The sequence below is a fragment of the Manis pentadactyla genome, chromosome X (genome assembly GCF_030020395.1).
Source record: "Manis pentadactyla isolate mManPen7 chromosome X, mManPen7.hap1, whole genome shotgun sequence".
In the NCBI taxonomy this organism is placed as follows: domain Eukaryota; kingdom Metazoa; phylum Chordata; class Mammalia; order Pholidota; family Manidae; genus Manis; species Manis pentadactyla.
Window position 1 is genome coordinate 112,380,899 of NC_080038.1, and position 17,429 is coordinate 112,398,327.

Consider the following 17,429-nt stretch of genomic DNA (forward strand, 5'->3'; position numbering starts at 1 on the left):
TGCCTGGCACATGGTAGACACAGAATAAAAATAGGCCTAAATTTTGCAGTCAATACTACCATAAACCCTCAAACCTTCCACCATGCGCTATTTCAGACAAGAAGTCTCAATTACCATCATAATTATCATCTTCATCATAAGGTGACAAATCTGAGAGCTACATTTCACTGATATTTCAATTACCCAGGGAGAAATTCAAGTGAAAGAAGAACATCCAAGTGAAAACAACTATCTAAAAAAAAAACTTACGTAGAAAATATCATGAGTCTCGGTTTGGCTGTTATTGACTTCTACTTGATAAGATAAGCATCTGCTATAAAAATTCTGTGGATTCTTCCATTGCACATATAAGTCACCATTGTGGAAGAAGAGCTTTTTAATATGTGGAGGATCAGGTTTCACTGAAAGAAATTAAAGGATACAAATTAGCTTCCAGAGTTTATTTTGATGAAATACACACATGAGTAGAGATAATGAAGGGCACATGTTAAACTGAAATAGGGCTGATGCTTTTAATGGCCTTACATGATCACACATATAGTTCTAGAATTTCTGATTAGCCAAGATTAGTTGAGAAAGCTTATTTTAAACTGCTTAGTACAATGGATCCAAGGAACATCTTTGGGGTATCTGGCAGATGACATGAACTCAGATCTTCATCTGGTTAGAACATGGCCAAAGTATAACCAGGACATCCTGCTGCAACATGGAGAATAAAGAAAAGAAACACATAGGTCCAGATGTGCCCCCAGCTGGTAGGTAAGGAAGGGCATCTAGTACAAGGGGCTCCCCAGCTATCACTCTCTCTTGCCAATTGAAGACAACAATTAAAGCAGTAGACTAGTCTCTGTCCCATACTACACTGTGGATGAACCTCAAGGACATTATGCTAAGTGAAGTAAGCCTATTACAAAAGGACAAACAGTATATGACTCTACTCATATGAGCTCTCTAAAGTAGGCAAACACATCGAAACAGAAAGTAGGAAGGTAGTTACCAAGGGCTGGGGGAAGGGTGGGAGGCATTAGTGTTTTGTTTCATGGACATCGACTTTCAGTTTTACATGATGAAGTTCTGAAGATCTGCACAACAATGTGCATATAGTTGACACTACTGAACTGTATACTTAAAAAGGGTTAGGATGGTAAGTTTTATATTATGTGATTATAACCATAATTAAAAATAAAGGAAAAAAATTAGCCTAGTCAATTTAGTTTTTCAGGAGTCAGTTATGCTTTAGACCAGGCAACAGAAGAGAATGGATAACAGAAAATAACTGGAACATTCATCTTCTAGCTGAGAAAGATCTCCCTTGTGTCACCACTAATACCCAGGAAGAGCAGTAGCAAAATGAGCTTTAAATGGCCCACTGAGGACAACCTGCCAAGCAAAGGGAAGGACAGAGAAGGGCTTTGGTTCAGATTGTCCCACTCGGTAAGTTACCACCACCTCACTCAGCAGTACAAACTAAGCTGCCTTTGGTCCACTACTAGAATTCACTTTCATGACTATCTGAAGGGGTGGTAAATAGTGTTCTGCTCCCTAACTTGGAAACCTTTGTCAATTCATGGTTATTTGCCTATAAATTTTCCAGATACCACTTCACCAGAATTCGAGCTCCCTGTTCAGGTACTTCAACAAACAGATAAACATATTACTTTTCATAGACTGCTTTAGAGATTTACAACACACTTTTATATACCTCACATCATTTAGACCTTACAACATGCCTTTGAGGTCAAGCAGGACTACATGCCCCATTTTACAGATGAGGAAACACTTAAACAGAGTTTATATGCCTTGTCCAAAATGAAGAAGCCAGGACCTCAAGTGGATATTTTGCTTTCAAGTCCAGGGTGTTTTCTAGTAGGCTGACGCCTGGCAGCACCAGCTGTTCTGACTCGGCAGTGCCTGTACCACCCAGAATGTGAGACAGTTTGAATATCACTCCTCACTACTCCACCAGTCTAAGCTTTTTTTTTTACTTAGATTATTTAGGAACTATATTTGATCATATGTATTCTACAGCAGCATCTTCTCAAGTACTGTAATTAAAAGAGAACAGAACTTAAGGGTCAGAGAACCTGGCTTCTGATCTTGGATCTACAACTAGCTGGCTGCTTGAAGTCTCAGCATACTCATAAGTCAACGAGGATAAAAGCATGTGGCATATGTGCTCAATAAATAGAATTTCCAAGCTTGTTTCTTTAAATTAAAGAAAAGTACTCATACATATAGTCCATTTTTGTTGGAAAGATCTTAAAATCAAAATCATCATTTTTAATTACTTGTATTGATTGCTCAAAACACGTAACACCTTTATTCACAGTGTTACAGAGGACTTCTAAAACTTACCATGAGAAGATAAAGGCACTATATGGAAGGATGGTCTGATTTTTCCTGCATTATCCTTGACCATTACTTGGACGCTGTGTTTTTCAAAACTGGAATCTTTAACTTCAGTCAGAGCAAAAGAACAACCAATGTGTTGACCTTCTTTATAGATGTTTTTACACTGGAGAATTTTTCCGAGACTGCTGTGCCTACAACATAAAATTAGACAACCTTCTGCATTATTTTAAATAAGGTATTTGAGAACAAGGTGTCCTTTGTTTTTAAATGACCAAGATGTCCATGAAAAGCATATCTGCAATATGGAAAGATAGCTTTTTTAACAACCCTATTTATAATGTGGCTCCATTTGATACTGTAGCAAGAAATAAATGCTCCTTTTTGATGAACATTGGTACTTTCAGTGGCTATGAAAACTATGGGAGTCCTGACTCTTTCTCCTCTTCCGTATCAGAGATGTTATGAGGTCAGGAATGCGAAGCTTCATGCTGCTTGAGAACACCTCATCTGCTGAATTGCATGGCTCTCCGCTGGTCACTCCGTCTACCTGCTTTGTTTACTTGGCTTGCTCCTCTCCCTTCTCCTCTTCTCAGAGAGTTTGCATCCAGTCAGTGGCCCTCTACCATTCCTATTTCTTACTCTCTCATGCATTCTCCCCAGTTTATCACGCTTCCACCCTTCGACAGTTTCTATGCTGAGAATTCCTAGTTCCTGATCTCTCACCTTAGAGCTAGTCCCAGATTTCTCACTGCTCCATTAGAGCGTTCCACTCTTGCCTCAAATTCAGCATTCAAAACATGTGCCTCCTCTTCTCTACCAAACTGCCTGCCTTCTAAACTTCCCAGCTTCCATCAGTCAGAGCTCATTTTCTCTGGGCTCCTCAATTAGGACCTTTGAAATCACCTTTTCCCCTGCCTTTCCCTATATCCTATCAGTAGATGCTGTTATTTTTTTCCTTTGCAGAGCTTCCGGGATCCTCTCCTGTGATATTCCCATTGCCCTCACTCTGTTTCATGTCCTAATTATTTCAGGCTTCATGTCTTCTCCAGATTGACCTCTCTGGCCTTCAATAGTTGTGCCCTCCAATCACTGCCAGATCAAGTTCCAGAACACAAGGGTTTTCTAAGTGTCTTACTCTACCATGTGGCTTTAAATGCCTCCCATAACCAATACTGCTTGTATGTTACTTTCAGTTTAGAAAACCTCTTCACACACCTTTGCCCACTTATCATCAGCATCTAGCACAGTGCAGGCAGACAGCACTCATTACACTTTTCTGTGTAACTGGCAGAAGACACACAGTCAGGCCTTACATCAGCCACAATGACAGTAGTAAAAAGGTTCTATAAAAAGGAAGATGATTTTTAAAATGAACTAAGAGTATAGAGGCCCAAACTCTCAACCTGTTACCTCAGAATCATCTGTAGTCATTTAAAATGCAGATTCCTCAAACCCACTCCTGGAGAATTCTACTTATAAGGTTTTTTTCCAGGACCTAGGAATCAGCATTTTAACAGCAGTTCTTCAGGGAATTCTGCTGCAAATATGGTTTTATAAAACTCAGACCTACCCCTGTAATTATAGTCAACTGATCTTTGACAAAGTACCAAAGGCAATACAATGGGACAAAGATAGTCTCTTCAACAAGTGGTGCTAGAAAAACTGGACATCCACATGCAAAAAAATTAATCCAGTCACAGGCCTTACACTCTTCACAAAACTAAACTCACAATGGATCACATACCTAAATGTGAAATGCACAACTATAAAACTCCTAGGAGATAACACAGGCGAGAACCTAGATGACCTTGGGTATGGTGATCCCTTTTAGATATAACACCAAAGGCAGGATCTATAAAAGAAATAAGTAATAACCTGGACTTCATTAAAATCAAAAACTACACTATGAAAGACAATAGCAAGATAATAAGAAAATATGCCACAGACTGGGAGAAAATATTTGCAAAAGACGTATTTGATAAAGGTCTGTTATCCAAAATATAAAAAGAACCCTTAGAACTCAAAAATAAGAAAATAACCCAACTAAAAAATGAGCCAAAGACCTTCACAGACACCACTCATTACACTTTTCTGTGTAACTGGCAGAAAAAGATACACAGATGGCAAATAAGCATATGAAAAAATGTTCCACATGATATGTCATCAAGGAAATGCAAATTGAAGAAATAAAATACCACCATAAACCTATTAGAATGGCCAAAATCCAGAACACTGACAACACCAAATGCTGCTAAGGATGTAGAGCAACAAGAACTCTCATTAATTGCTGGTGGGAATGCAAAATGGTACAGCCATTTTGGAAGAGCCTTAAACAGCCAGTTTGGCAGTTTCTTACAAAACTAAACATACTCTTACCATATGATCAGCAACCATGCTCTTTTTGATTCTGGGATCTTGCTTTCTTAGGGTAAATTCCTAGGAGTAGAATTACTGGGTTAAATGCTATTTCTGTTCTTAGTTTTTTGAGGAATCTCCATATTGCTTTCCACAATGGTTAAACTAATTTACATTCCCACCAGCAGTGTAGGAGGGTTCCCCTTTCTCCACATCCTCACCAGCATTTGTTGTTGTTTGTCTTTTGGATGGTGGCCATCCTAACTGGTGTGAGGTGATATCTCATTGTGGTTTTAATTTGCATTTCTCTGATGATTAATGATGTGGAGCATCTTTTCATGTGCCTGTTGGCCATCTGAATTTCTTCTTTGGAGAATTGTCTGTTCATGTCCTCCACCCATTTTTTAATCGTGTTATTTGCTTTTTGGTCGTTGAGGTGTGTGAGTTCTTTATATATTTTGGATGTTAACCCCTTGTTGGATATGTTGTTTACAAATATATTCTCCCATAGTGTAGGATGCCTTTTTGTTCTGCTGATGGTGTCTCCTTTGCTGTAGAGAAGATTTAAGTTTGATGTAGTTCCACTTGCCCATTTTCTATTTTGTTTCCCTTGCCCGAAGAGATGCATCCAGAAAAAATTGCTCATACGTATGTTCAAGAGATTATTGCCTATGTTTTCTGTAAGAGTTTTATGGTTTCATGACTTACATTCAGGTCTTTGACCCATTTCATGTTTACTTTTGTCTATGGAGTTAGACAATAATCCAGCTTTATTCTCTTACATGTAGCTGTCAGGTTTTCCTAATATGGCTAGTGTTTAGGTTAGACGGGCTTGGAATGTTTTCTGCCCATAGCCAAAAACAGAAACTGAAGAAACTTATGACATTTTTGTTACATACTAAAGAAAACAATGTAGAAAATTAGTTTGTTTTCAAATAATGAAAGGAAATCTAATGGACTATTGACATTCCTTTTTCATTTTTGTATCCTGAGTATTTCACATATTCTCATAGATACCAGACATTAAGTAAAAAAATTTTTTTGTTGTAATTTAGAAAAAATAACAAAAAGAAAAAAATATTGGTTCTGAATAGACAGTTTTAGGGGACGTCTTGTGAAAGATTAGCTAACAGCCCGAGATAGAAAGCATTTAACCCAATTAAAAAATGGTCAAAGGACTTGAATAGACATTTTTCCAAAGACATATAGATAGCCAACAGACACATGAAAAGATGCTCCACATCTCTACTCATCAGGGAAATATATTAACCACAATGAGTACATATTAACTCACCAATACACACCAATCAGCATAGCTACTATCCAAAAGACAAGAAATAGCAAGTGTTGGCAAGGAATTATGTAAATTGGCCTAGTCACTGTGGAAAACAATATGGAGGTTCTTCAGTAGATTAATGTATAAAGAAGATGTGGTACATATACATGTTGGAATATTATTCAGCCATTAAAAAGAATGAAATCTTACCATTTGTGACAATGTGGATAGACCTAGAAGTTATCATGCTAAGCAAAATAAGTCAGATAAAGAAAGACAAATACCATATGGTTTCACTTATATGTGGAATCTAAAAAAACAAAACAGACCCATAAATATGGACAACAGACTTGGTTACCATGGGGGCAAGGGGAATGGCTGAAATAGGTGAAGGGGATAAAGATACAAACTTCAAATTATAAAACAAATTAATCTTAGGAATGGAAGTATAACACAGAGAGTATAACCAATAATAATGCTTGACATCGAAACAGGGTAAGTAACTACACTTAACTGTGGCAAGCATTTAGTAATGTAGTAATTACTGAGTATGTTGTACATATGAAACCACTACAATATTGTATATCAACTATACTCTAATAAAAAAAGAAAAGAAGCCATTCAGGTGCTTCCTGTTAAAATTCACACACTGAAATCCTCCACAGAATTATAATGCAGACATAAGAAGGAAATGGACAATTTAAAGACAATTCCCCCAACTCTGAAGATGATTAACATGGTAAGAAACTCCCTGACATTCTTCGGCATAGCTAGTCTATACTTAGTAAAGTCAGGCTTCTTTCAGTACCAGACTATCTCTGCAGGACCACAAGTCATTGTTCTGGGGCTTCAAAATGACTCTATATTTTCTGATTGGGGATTAGGGAAACAGTCTCTGGCAGTGATTTAAACTGGTACCTAAACCAACTATCAAATGAATGAGCCTTGTGCCTCCCTTTCTTCTGCAGTTTTGATTGGAAAGGATCTCGCTAGGGGAGAAGAGGGGAGGAGGAGGTTATTAGCTAGGTGCTGATAGAGTGAGGTGTGAGAAGAGGCCAGCAATGTGTACTGGCTGCATCTGCAAGGGAGGGGGATGAATCAACAACAGCGCTCTCACATACTGACTGCTAACTCTACACTGTCAGCAGGTAGGTGCAGCTCCAAACACTCTGCATACAGAAACAGCCTTCACAACAGCCTTAAGAAGTAGCACTATTATTACTATCCCCATTTTACAGATTACAAAAATAAGGCTCAGACAGAAGGCACTTGACTAAAATCACACTGTTAGTAAGGAAGAAAGCTGGGATTTGAACCCAAGCAGTGTAGCTCCATGGAAGAATAAGCTGCAGGGTGGTGAAGGCAGAAGATACAGAATCTATGCACCAGCACTGTCCAGCACAATTTTCTGGGATTATGGAAACATTCAATATTTCTGCTATCCAATACATGAGCTACTAGCCACATGCGAAATTGGCTAGCAAGACTAAGCAACCAGTGTTTTAACTTGATTTACTTTTAATTAATTTAAACTAAAATGTAAATAGTCACCTGTGGCTAGTGACTCCTGTATTGGACAGTGTAAGTCTTGACCTACTGAAAGCAGCCATGCTGATGACCAACTCTGGGACTGTGTATGACAAGAAGTGATATATCCCTGATACCTACCCTCTCAGGAGCAAGTGAACCACCACTCTCTTAGGACGGCTTCTTGAGCCATCTCCAATGGTTATGGGTTTATACTCTGCACAGAGGCATCCAGTGAAGGCTGAAAGCCAGCCCAAGCACCATCTGCTGCCACCTTTAGCAAGTAGCTGCTGCATCAGCCCAGCGGAAGAGGAATACTTCAACCCAGAGGAAAAAGAAAGTTTTTTCAAATTGGTTGGTCCAGCTTTTTCTGTAATATATTGACCCAGAGGGGGCACTGGTTTTGCAGTTTGCACTAAGACTTGCTTTGTGCTAGTATATGCCCCATGGCACTTCTTTATCTGTCTTACAAGAACTCCAAGGACTAGGCCACCATCTACCTCCAGCACCACCCTGATTCCTGTGTCTGGGTTACTTTCTTGCACAACCTGCCATGGAATGAGATGCAGTTTTAAGACTTCTTCCTTTCCTTTCCTTGTCCCTTCTATAGACACAGACTCTTTCAAGGTTTTCCTTGTGATTTTACCAATAACGACTCCAGGTAAAGCAAAAGAAGTTAATACCGCAATAAGCACAGAGCTGATACCAATTTACGACATCTTAAAAGCCTATAGTAAGAGCTCTCTTCAGACTCCCCTGTAATATCATCAGAGCCAGGCTACTTCTTTTAAGGCTTAGTTCTCTGGCCCCTCCATTAACAATTATTTGGGGAGTCAGATCTACTCAATCCTTCTCTCTTTTTATTCCTGAACTATAATGGTCCTGAGTGGCTTATTCCTCCTAAGTCCCCACCCCATCCCAAATGTTCTCTAGCTTTGGATCCTACCAAACATTCAAAACCTGTTTATGGCACACCTACTATGTGTTAGGCACAGGGGAAAAGAAGATGCAACCCCTGTTTTCAAGGGAAATGTCAGCCTGGGGAGGGCTACCACTAAGTAAACAAGAAATGACAACACAATGCGCTGAGTATTATGACATGACAAAGTGCAAGGTACCAAGGCACACATCTAGACTTGAGAGGTCAAGGGAGACTTTCTGGAAAGGAAGTGATGTCTGAGCCAAGATACGGACAAACAAGAGGGATCCAGGTGAAAGGGCAAGGCCTGGGAAGCGAGCAAATGCAAAATGGTTCCACTAATATGTTTGAGTGTTTGAAGAGTCTGTTGAGGAACTGAGAGAAGTTCAAGAGGTGTGGGAACACATGGAGGGAGCTGAGACTGAGGCTAAAGAGAGTGACAGGAACCAGATCATAAACAGCTTTGTCATGCTGAGGAGTTTGGACTTTATCGGCCACCAGGGAGCCACTGAAGGGTTTTAAGAAGAAACAGTACAAGTGGGCAAGTGAAAGTACAAAACCTCAAATGGTAATTATTTATATGAGGAAAAAACCCCTCCAGACTGAATGAACCACACAGTCTCAGTGCCATCTGGTTCCACCCACAAGGCTCTCAACTTTGCCAGGAGTACCCTGTAGAACGGAGGAGCAGAGTGGATGCAAACCCTTAAAGCATCTTTGCAGGTTTTTGTTCAAAAATTCATATGATTTTTGTGTTCTATTCCATGATATAGCCATGACTGTTTTGATATACCAAAAATACTTTTGGTCAAGTCATCAGGCAAACCAGAACATTCCAGGAGGAAAGACCATGTTTACTCTATAGTTTCAGAAATCCTGGACATAGCCCTCCAAACCACATTCTCTCAGACACAGTTTGAATGAATGATAGGAACGTGGACAAGGCTATGTGGAAAGCAGACTGCCAGTGGTAGCTTTCTTGCTTCTCCACCTGGTATCACACTGACTAAATAGCCCCCACTCCCCAGGTCACTCTTCCCTAGAGGCCAGCCTCATGGAATCCCGCCCCATCTTTACAGTCTACCCCCTCATCAAAGCCTCACAGCCTTGCCGTGCCACCACCCCATGCTCTGTCCCAGCTTCTCCCAAGAGTTTGTCTGTACTCTCTGCAAGCCTGTATCATACACTCTTACTTTTATACAGGTAACTGTGTTTGGCACTGTCTCCCCCTCTACATTTCAAGCTTTTAGAGCAAAGAGACATGTTTCTTATCTCTGCTGACCATTCAGTGCTTCATCCACAATGTGTGCCAAATAAAATTTTACTGAATTGGATGGATTCACCTGGTCCTCTCTTCCTAGTTCTGTTGTTAAATATTCTAGGTTCCAAGGGAAAGGAAATGATAAAAGATTAATTTATAAATTTAGCAAATTTTATAGATAGATGTAGTCACAAATATTATATATAAGTTATTTTGTGGGGAGCTAATCTATTTTTTCACCCTGGGCATGACATAATTTTCCTGTTTATAGGTAGACACAAATCACTCATACATTGCTGGTTGGAGTATAAAATGGAACAGTCAGCACTCTAGAAAATAGTTTGGCACTTTTTATAAAACTAAATATGCAATTACCGTATCATCTAACGACTGCACTATTAAGCATTTATTCCAGAGAAATGAAAAGTTATATTCACATAAAAATCAGAACCTGATATAAAATTTGTAACAGCATTATTCACAATTGCAAAAAACTGGAAACAGCTGAGATATTCTTCAATGAATAAATGGTTAAACAAAACTGGTCCATCCATATCATGGAATCTGACTCGGTAATAAAAAGTAATGAACTATTGATGAACACAGCTTGAATGGATCTCAAGGTGCAAAGTTAAAAAAAAAAAGTCAGCCTCAAAAGGTTATATGCTGCTGTATGATTCCAGTCTGTTAACATTCTTGAAATGAAAAATTACAGAGATAGAGAACAAATTAGTGGCTGCCAGAGATTAGAGACCTGGGAGAGAGGAGCACAGGGGGAAGAGGTACAGTAGGGAGGTGGGCAGGTCTATAAAAGGGCAACCCAAGGGATCCCTGTGGTTATGGAAATACTATCTACATGTGATAAAACTGCAGAGAATGACACAACACACACACACGAGCCCATGTAACATTGGTAAAATCTGAATAAGAGTCAGTGGATTGCACCACTGACTCTTTTCTGGTTTTGATATTGCACTCTAGTTATACAGGATGTTACCACTGGGAGAAACTGGGTAAACAGCACACAGGGTCTCCCTGTACATTCTGGCAACACCATGTAGATCTATCTATAATTATTTTTTTTTTAAAGGAGACACCAAAAGCAGATGCATCTTCCACTGAAGCAAACTGCTCATCTCCTTGGGCTTGTAGAAAAGAATACACTGTTCATTTTTTGTTTAAACTAGGTTAGAGCCAAAGGCTCCCAACACAATCACAATCACTCCCTCTGTGGTAAGTCTCCCACACACACTCACCAATAGTAGAGAATGTAGTTAGTGTCAGGACTTGTTTTCCTTCCAGGAAGCCAAGTACAATTCATGAGCTTCATGTAGTGCCAAATGCATTGCAGCTCAGTCACAGCGGACTCAGGATCACCTAGAATATTCAGCCAAGAATTTAGGACCCATTTTTTCTTGTGATGCAAACTAGCCTATCACTCTGGGCCCTGGGGAATGGTGGGGGTATTTCATGCTGCTTTCCCAGAAAGCTAATCCCTAATCTATCACCCCATTTTATCCAGAAGACACCTGGATGGAGAAAACACCAGTCTAATTTGTCTACAACTCTCCTTAGCACCTTCTGATATTACGAAATCATCTTTACTTCACTGACCCTAACTCTTGTATCCCTAACTAGAGAAAGCATCTGAAGGTAAAATAATATTTCAATCATAGGAAACAACTACAGAATTCATAAATGAATGTGAAAATAAAACAACATCTATATAGACCTGTCCTTAAAAAAAACAAGTTTATAAATAATTTACCTTCCTGCCTTTTGATCAATACTGACAAATACTGTTTTAAAAATGAAAATTTTTTCCTGAAGCAATTTGGGGAAAGGTAAGCATAATATAACTCTTAGTAGTTGCTTATTGTGTTATGACTTTAGGAGCCCTAAAATCTTTATGACCTGAAATCTCTACCTTTATAAGACCTTTTGAGTTAAGGCATCATGTCTCACAATTAAATGCCTCTATTTAAAATACAAACTTATTATCCCTCGGGATCCTTAAAGGGTCCTGTACTGAGCCATCACCAACCATTTTACTGTCATAATACAATTTAGATTTTTTTAGATTATTTGTTAAACTCCTAAAGAAATGAGGATAGAGCAGGTAAATTGTTTTAAACCATGTTTCCAGCCTCCTAGCAGTACTGAATTTTATAATTTTACAAGTACTTTTTTAAACTGAAGTAATTCATAAACAATATTATATTGGTTTCAGATGTACAGCATATCAATTCCACTATTATATGCATTACAAAATGCTCACCACGCTAAGTATAGTTACCTTCTGTCACCATACTTCATATATTTTCGATCAGAGCAAGGTAGGTAAAGAATGGTCTGGAGAACAAGCCATGTAGCGCTAAGATTTGGAGGAGGGAGCTGGGACCCTGCCCAACCAAGAGGCAATACAATATTCATAGATAACATGTACACAGCATTTACTTTTCTCTAGGCACTATTCTAAGAACCTCACATATATTGACTTATGTAAAACCTTCAACAGTCCTGGGAGATAGTATCATCATTCCCATTTTACAGATGAGGAAACTGAAAGGAGGTAGGGTTAAGTGATCTGCTTAAGGTCAAACAACTAGTAACTGGGAGAACTGAGATTTAAACTTGGACATCTGGGCTTTGGTAGCCCTGCTCTTAAGTAGTATACACTACTTTCAGCATGTAACACAAGAGCCAGAAGGACTCTGGGTGACTGGTGGGACGCTGACTACCTGACAGCTTTTCCTAGGGCTAGTCTTGAATTAGAGTTAGGCCAGCATGCCCATTTTCCTTTATTAACATCTTCCCCCAAATATATCCTATATATCAAACTAATCTCTCTATATAGTGAGTGAGATAGTAGTTTCAGTTTTTTAAAGCACTGGACCTGGAATCTGAAGATCCATGCAACTCACCCAAGTTCCCTTCTTCCTCATAAACTGTATCAGGGTAATAATACATACACTACTCACTTCACAAGATAAGCCTGTGAGGCTTGACTTAGAGGGAGAGGCATGTGTGTGTGTGTGTGTGTGTGTCCGTGTGTGTGTGTGTGTGTGTGTGTGTGTGTGTGTCCGTCCTTCCAAATTATTAAGTGCTATATACCTATTAGGCATTGTTATTTAAGTTTTGAGCATCCTTATATTCATCACTGTGTTGCCAGCACCTAGTACGAGTGCCTGGAACTTATTAGACCCAGGAAACAGTTTGAAAATTGAATGAATTAATGAACACTGAACACAACTGTATGGATAATTTGGATTTATTCTCTAAATACCAAGACACAGTGCTTTCAGTTGTTACCTTCAGGGGGCGAGATGCACTTTTCCTCTAAATTGCTAGGACTGTCACTTTCATTGGTGCTACACTGAGGCCCCACTTGCAGACAGATCCTCTCATTCAGGGGCACTTCTTTCGAACGATGAGTTTCTGGAGCAATTTTCTAAGGTTAGGAAATTTAAAAAAGGCATTGCTGTAGCAAACACACAGAAATACACTTTGGGAATAAAATACCAGCATACCTAAAAGTGCAAAAAAAAATAATGAAACATCAAATAGTAGAGATTAGTGATTCTCAACCTGGGGTGATTGTGTTCCCCACACTGCCCTGACTGCCAGAGGACACTGGGTAATGTCTAGGCTGTCATAACTTGGGAGGGGGTTGTTATTGGCATGTAGTGGGTAGAAGCCAAGGACGCTGCTGAACACTGGGTGCTGCATGAGACACCTTTCCTCCCTTACAATAAAGAATTATCCTGCCCCAAATGTCAGCAGTGCCATTGCTGAGAAACCCTGATACAGATAAAAGACAATTTCCAAAACATCATGATATTTACCTATAAACCTGCCATGCTAACACATCAACTATCTCAAAGCAAGTTTAAAGGAAACACAGTAAGATTATCAAAATTCAATTCCACATTGATGCAGTACACCATGAAGATCAAGGTAAAAAGGACTGCTTTAAGAATCCAGTAATCTTGGTCACTTCTGAGGAGAGGAAGTAGAGAAGGGGGGCCTGAGGGCTGAAGAGAGATGTTTGATTCAACATCTTTCTGTACTGTTTGACCATTCTGACTATCTGACGTACACATATACATTTTAAGGTTTGCTATATGCAGTGAGGGTACCACACTCACGCTCTGAAAAGTAGATAAACTTTGTGGAACCGCGGGAAGTCGACAATCCACAGCACACCGTTTGGTTATCATGATTTAGAATAATGAGATTAAAGTACTCTTTAGGAAATTAACATCCCAAGCTGAATAATTCCAACATCCCAGTTGGAATAATTAAGAATGGAGCTGCTTTTAATCAGAGCTTTAAGAAGCTTCCTGTTTTGCAGTCATTTCTTACTCAAGTTGAAGAGAGCATTTCCTTTTATATACATGCTGATGGCCATGAAGGGGAAAATTTTTCAGTTACCTCCATCTACTGCCCTAAGGGGCTACTTTGCCTTTTCACATGCCTGCTGCCAGCTAAGCATGGGGGCAACTGTGAGATACTCCCAAAACTAGGACATGAGGATGCCCTGTCAAATCAACAATTAATGAACCACAGCAAAGACATGAAAAAAAATCACTTGGTAGAGACTGAACAGCTCTTGAGCTCTGAAAAGGGAGTTAGTGGTCGGCCCTAGGAGAAAAGAAAATGTCTGTGAGCAAAATTCTGGCAGGCAGAATAGCAAGGATGATTTTGCTCCACAGACATTGAGCATTTCTGTCCCATCAGCAAAACCATGAACCCTCAGCGGGGCCTCCAGCTATTCTTAGTCAAGGACATTTTCACAACTAATTCCTGATTCCTTGTCAAGAAACCTACTTATATTTGGCTTCTATATAGTTGGGGATGGAACATACTGGTTATGCCATTCTAGAAGGTTTTCTAGAATGTTTCACCATAATAGTTCTCATGGCAAAATAAGGAATTGACCTTTGAGAAATGAATGAGTGCTGAGCAAATGAGGGTTCTCAGCCTGAGAAACTGAAGACCAGCTCCAGGATCATGGTAATGGTGGCAGGAAAGCTCCAAGTACAAACTTCACCAATCTCACAATTTTACTAAGCACAAGTCCTATAAGGTCCTGATGGAGCCACTCTGACCCAAGCATCCTTGATAATTCTTGTCTGGGAGCTACATTTGCCCTCTGAGGACACCAGGGGAAAAATGTACTGTAAAAGGCCATAAGTTAGAGTCATCATGGAAAAATCCCAGTTCTCTTATTGTATTAGATATTGTTCCAGTGAGAGAGCTGAGGAGTTTTATTACACAAAGATTTTTATTATAATACAATTTTTTAATTAAAAAATGCTTTAGTATCTAAATCTAAACCTCATGTTTTGAGCATTTGAATAAAATAGCTTAGAAGAAAAACAGTAGGGAAAAAGATAAAATCATTTTTAAAAATCTCTTTCAAAACTCAAGGTAAATAATAGTAATTGGGCATGAAAAAGGCAGGAACCCCAAATGTCAAGGGCTGCCAAATCAAGCATACCTCTATCAGACAAGGAACTGAATCCTTCCCAGCAGATCTTGATGAGGTATGTGTGATAGCTCCCACGTGACTTGCAGCTATGGTGACTCATACCACTGGTAGCTGCTGTAGGACATTATGCTCCACCCATCAGGGAATCTGGGCTTCTTTGAAAATTTACCAAAAACAAAGGCCAGAGTCCTGAACTGATCCCTCCCCCTCAGGACCAATGTTCATCTGGCTGGATCGCACCTTTCCCAATTTCAGATTCTTTTCTCAGATAGAAAAGGGAGTCAACTTCAGTCTCTCTGGATGCCTGAATGGAAAAACAGCTTTTTAATTTATTCACTTGGTAAGACTTGCCCATTTCTTGGTGATGAAAGACAGATAAAATATGATGTGAGATCCTTCTATTTGCCAGACTGGGAACTATTAGAGATCCCTAAAACAATGGTGGAGGGCAACCACTTAAGGTAATCTTGTACTTTTAAAAAATTATCTGTGAATCTCTGTTTCTCATCTTAATGTTCCTCCAATCTGAAGACTGAAAATGACCCGAAGGGTTTATCTCCTTTAGCAACTGGAGACCTTTAGACATTTGCATAAGCCCCCTAACATGTACAGACTATCAAAACACCAGTGCTTCAATATGCTTCCAAGGACATACATACTCCAGTTCTGTCTGGATGATGTTAATGCTGTAACCAGAGGACAGAAAGAGGGAAGAACAATCTCCTGCCACTCACTCTCAGCCTCAGCACTGTAAACTTCAAAAGGTCCAGACAGGAAATCTCCCATCACAGATTAGAAGGAATAATCTGTGTTTATCACAACTGTGCCACTGATAGCCATCAACACTATTAAATGGCTGGAATAAATGCACAGGCCTTAGGCAGAGGTCATCCTTTATGATCTCTATCTGGTCTCTTCAGAGGCAAAATAATGGGGGAAATATGATTAAAGGGTAATACTAGGTTGAACCATATAATATGACCTATAAAAGTAACAATTTCATATGGCTCAACATAAGAATGATAATGATAATAAAAGCTAACAATTATTGAACACTGACTCTGTGCCAGGTGCATTACAAACATCATCTCCTTTAATACACACATCACTCATATGAAGTAGGTACTTGTATTAGCCCTTCTCTTCCAGCATTTTACAAACAAGGATATGTAGACTCAGAGAGGTTAAGTCACTTGCCTGAGGTCACACAGCTTTCAAGGAGAAGACAAAATTTCAAACCCAATTCTATCTGATTTCACTGCCTCCTCAAGCTACTTTTAAGTCTAAATTTCTTTAACTACATGGAGGAATCAGCCCCATATCTAAGCTAGAATATCAGCATGTATACCTGACTGACCCTTGAGCATGCTTGGCAGGCTAACAAACAGGGAACTTCTTAGGAAAAAGGTGGCCTCTCCTTAGGGTTTCAATTAGATACTTAGGCAAGACATCTAAGGGTCTTTCCCAGAATGTGTCCAGGCTGAACTACCAAAAGTTGCCAATAAGACTCCAAATGCCTAAGGCCCCTCCTTAGAAACAAAAGGAAGCCAACAGTGTGAAAAGGGGAACTTGACTACTAGGAGTATCACAGGCTTCCACATTCAGGGGACCTCTTTTTATTTCTAGGTTTTTTTTTTAATGGAAGAATGGTTATCATACAATATTATATTAGTTTCAGGTGTAGAACACAGTGATTTGATATTTATCTAAATTACAAAATTGATCACTACAATAAGTGTAGTTACCATCTATCACCATGTAAAGTTATGATATTATTTTTAAGTGACATTTTTACTTATTTATTAAGAAATTTTTAAAAATTTGTAGTTGACAAGTAATACTTTTGGGTACAATATTATTGACTATATTTCCTATACTGTACTTTTTATCCCCATGACTTATTTATTTTACAACTGTAAGTCTGTACCTCACCTATTTCACCCATACTCCCCATCCCCCAGTGCTCTGGCAACCACCAATTTATTCTCTGTATTTACGAGTCTGTTTCTATTTTGCTTTGTGTTTGTTTTTGTTTCATTTATTTTATTTTAGTTTCCACATGTAAGTGAAATCATACAGCATTTGTCTTTCTCTGTCTGACTTATTTTCCTTAGCATAATACTCTCCAGACCTATCCATGTTGTTGCAAATGGTAAGATTTCATTCTTTTTATAACTGAGTAATGTTCCTTCACATGTGTACTCGTATATATATGTATATACCACACTTTCTTTATCCATTCATC

General features: G+C 39.0%; 1 protein-coding gene across 1 annotated transcript in view; it reads right to left on the minus strand.

Annotated features, from left to right (window-relative positions):
* IL13RA1 (interleukin 13 receptor subunit alpha 1) overlaps positions 1-17,429 on the minus strand; it is a 54,279-nt gene that overhangs the window by 29,256 nt on the left and 7,594 nt on the right. Inside the window, exons 3-6 of the mRNA XM_036920220.2 lie at positions 13,003-13,141; positions 10,947-11,067; positions 2,356-2,543; positions 250-401 (exon numbers count right to left, since the gene is read on the minus strand). Of these exons, the coding sequence (XP_036776115.2) occupies positions 250-401; positions 2,356-2,543; positions 10,947-11,067; positions 13,003-13,141 (600 nt within the window). The remainder of the gene's footprint in view (positions 1-249; positions 402-2,355; positions 2,544-10,946; positions 11,068-13,002; positions 13,142-17,429) is intronic.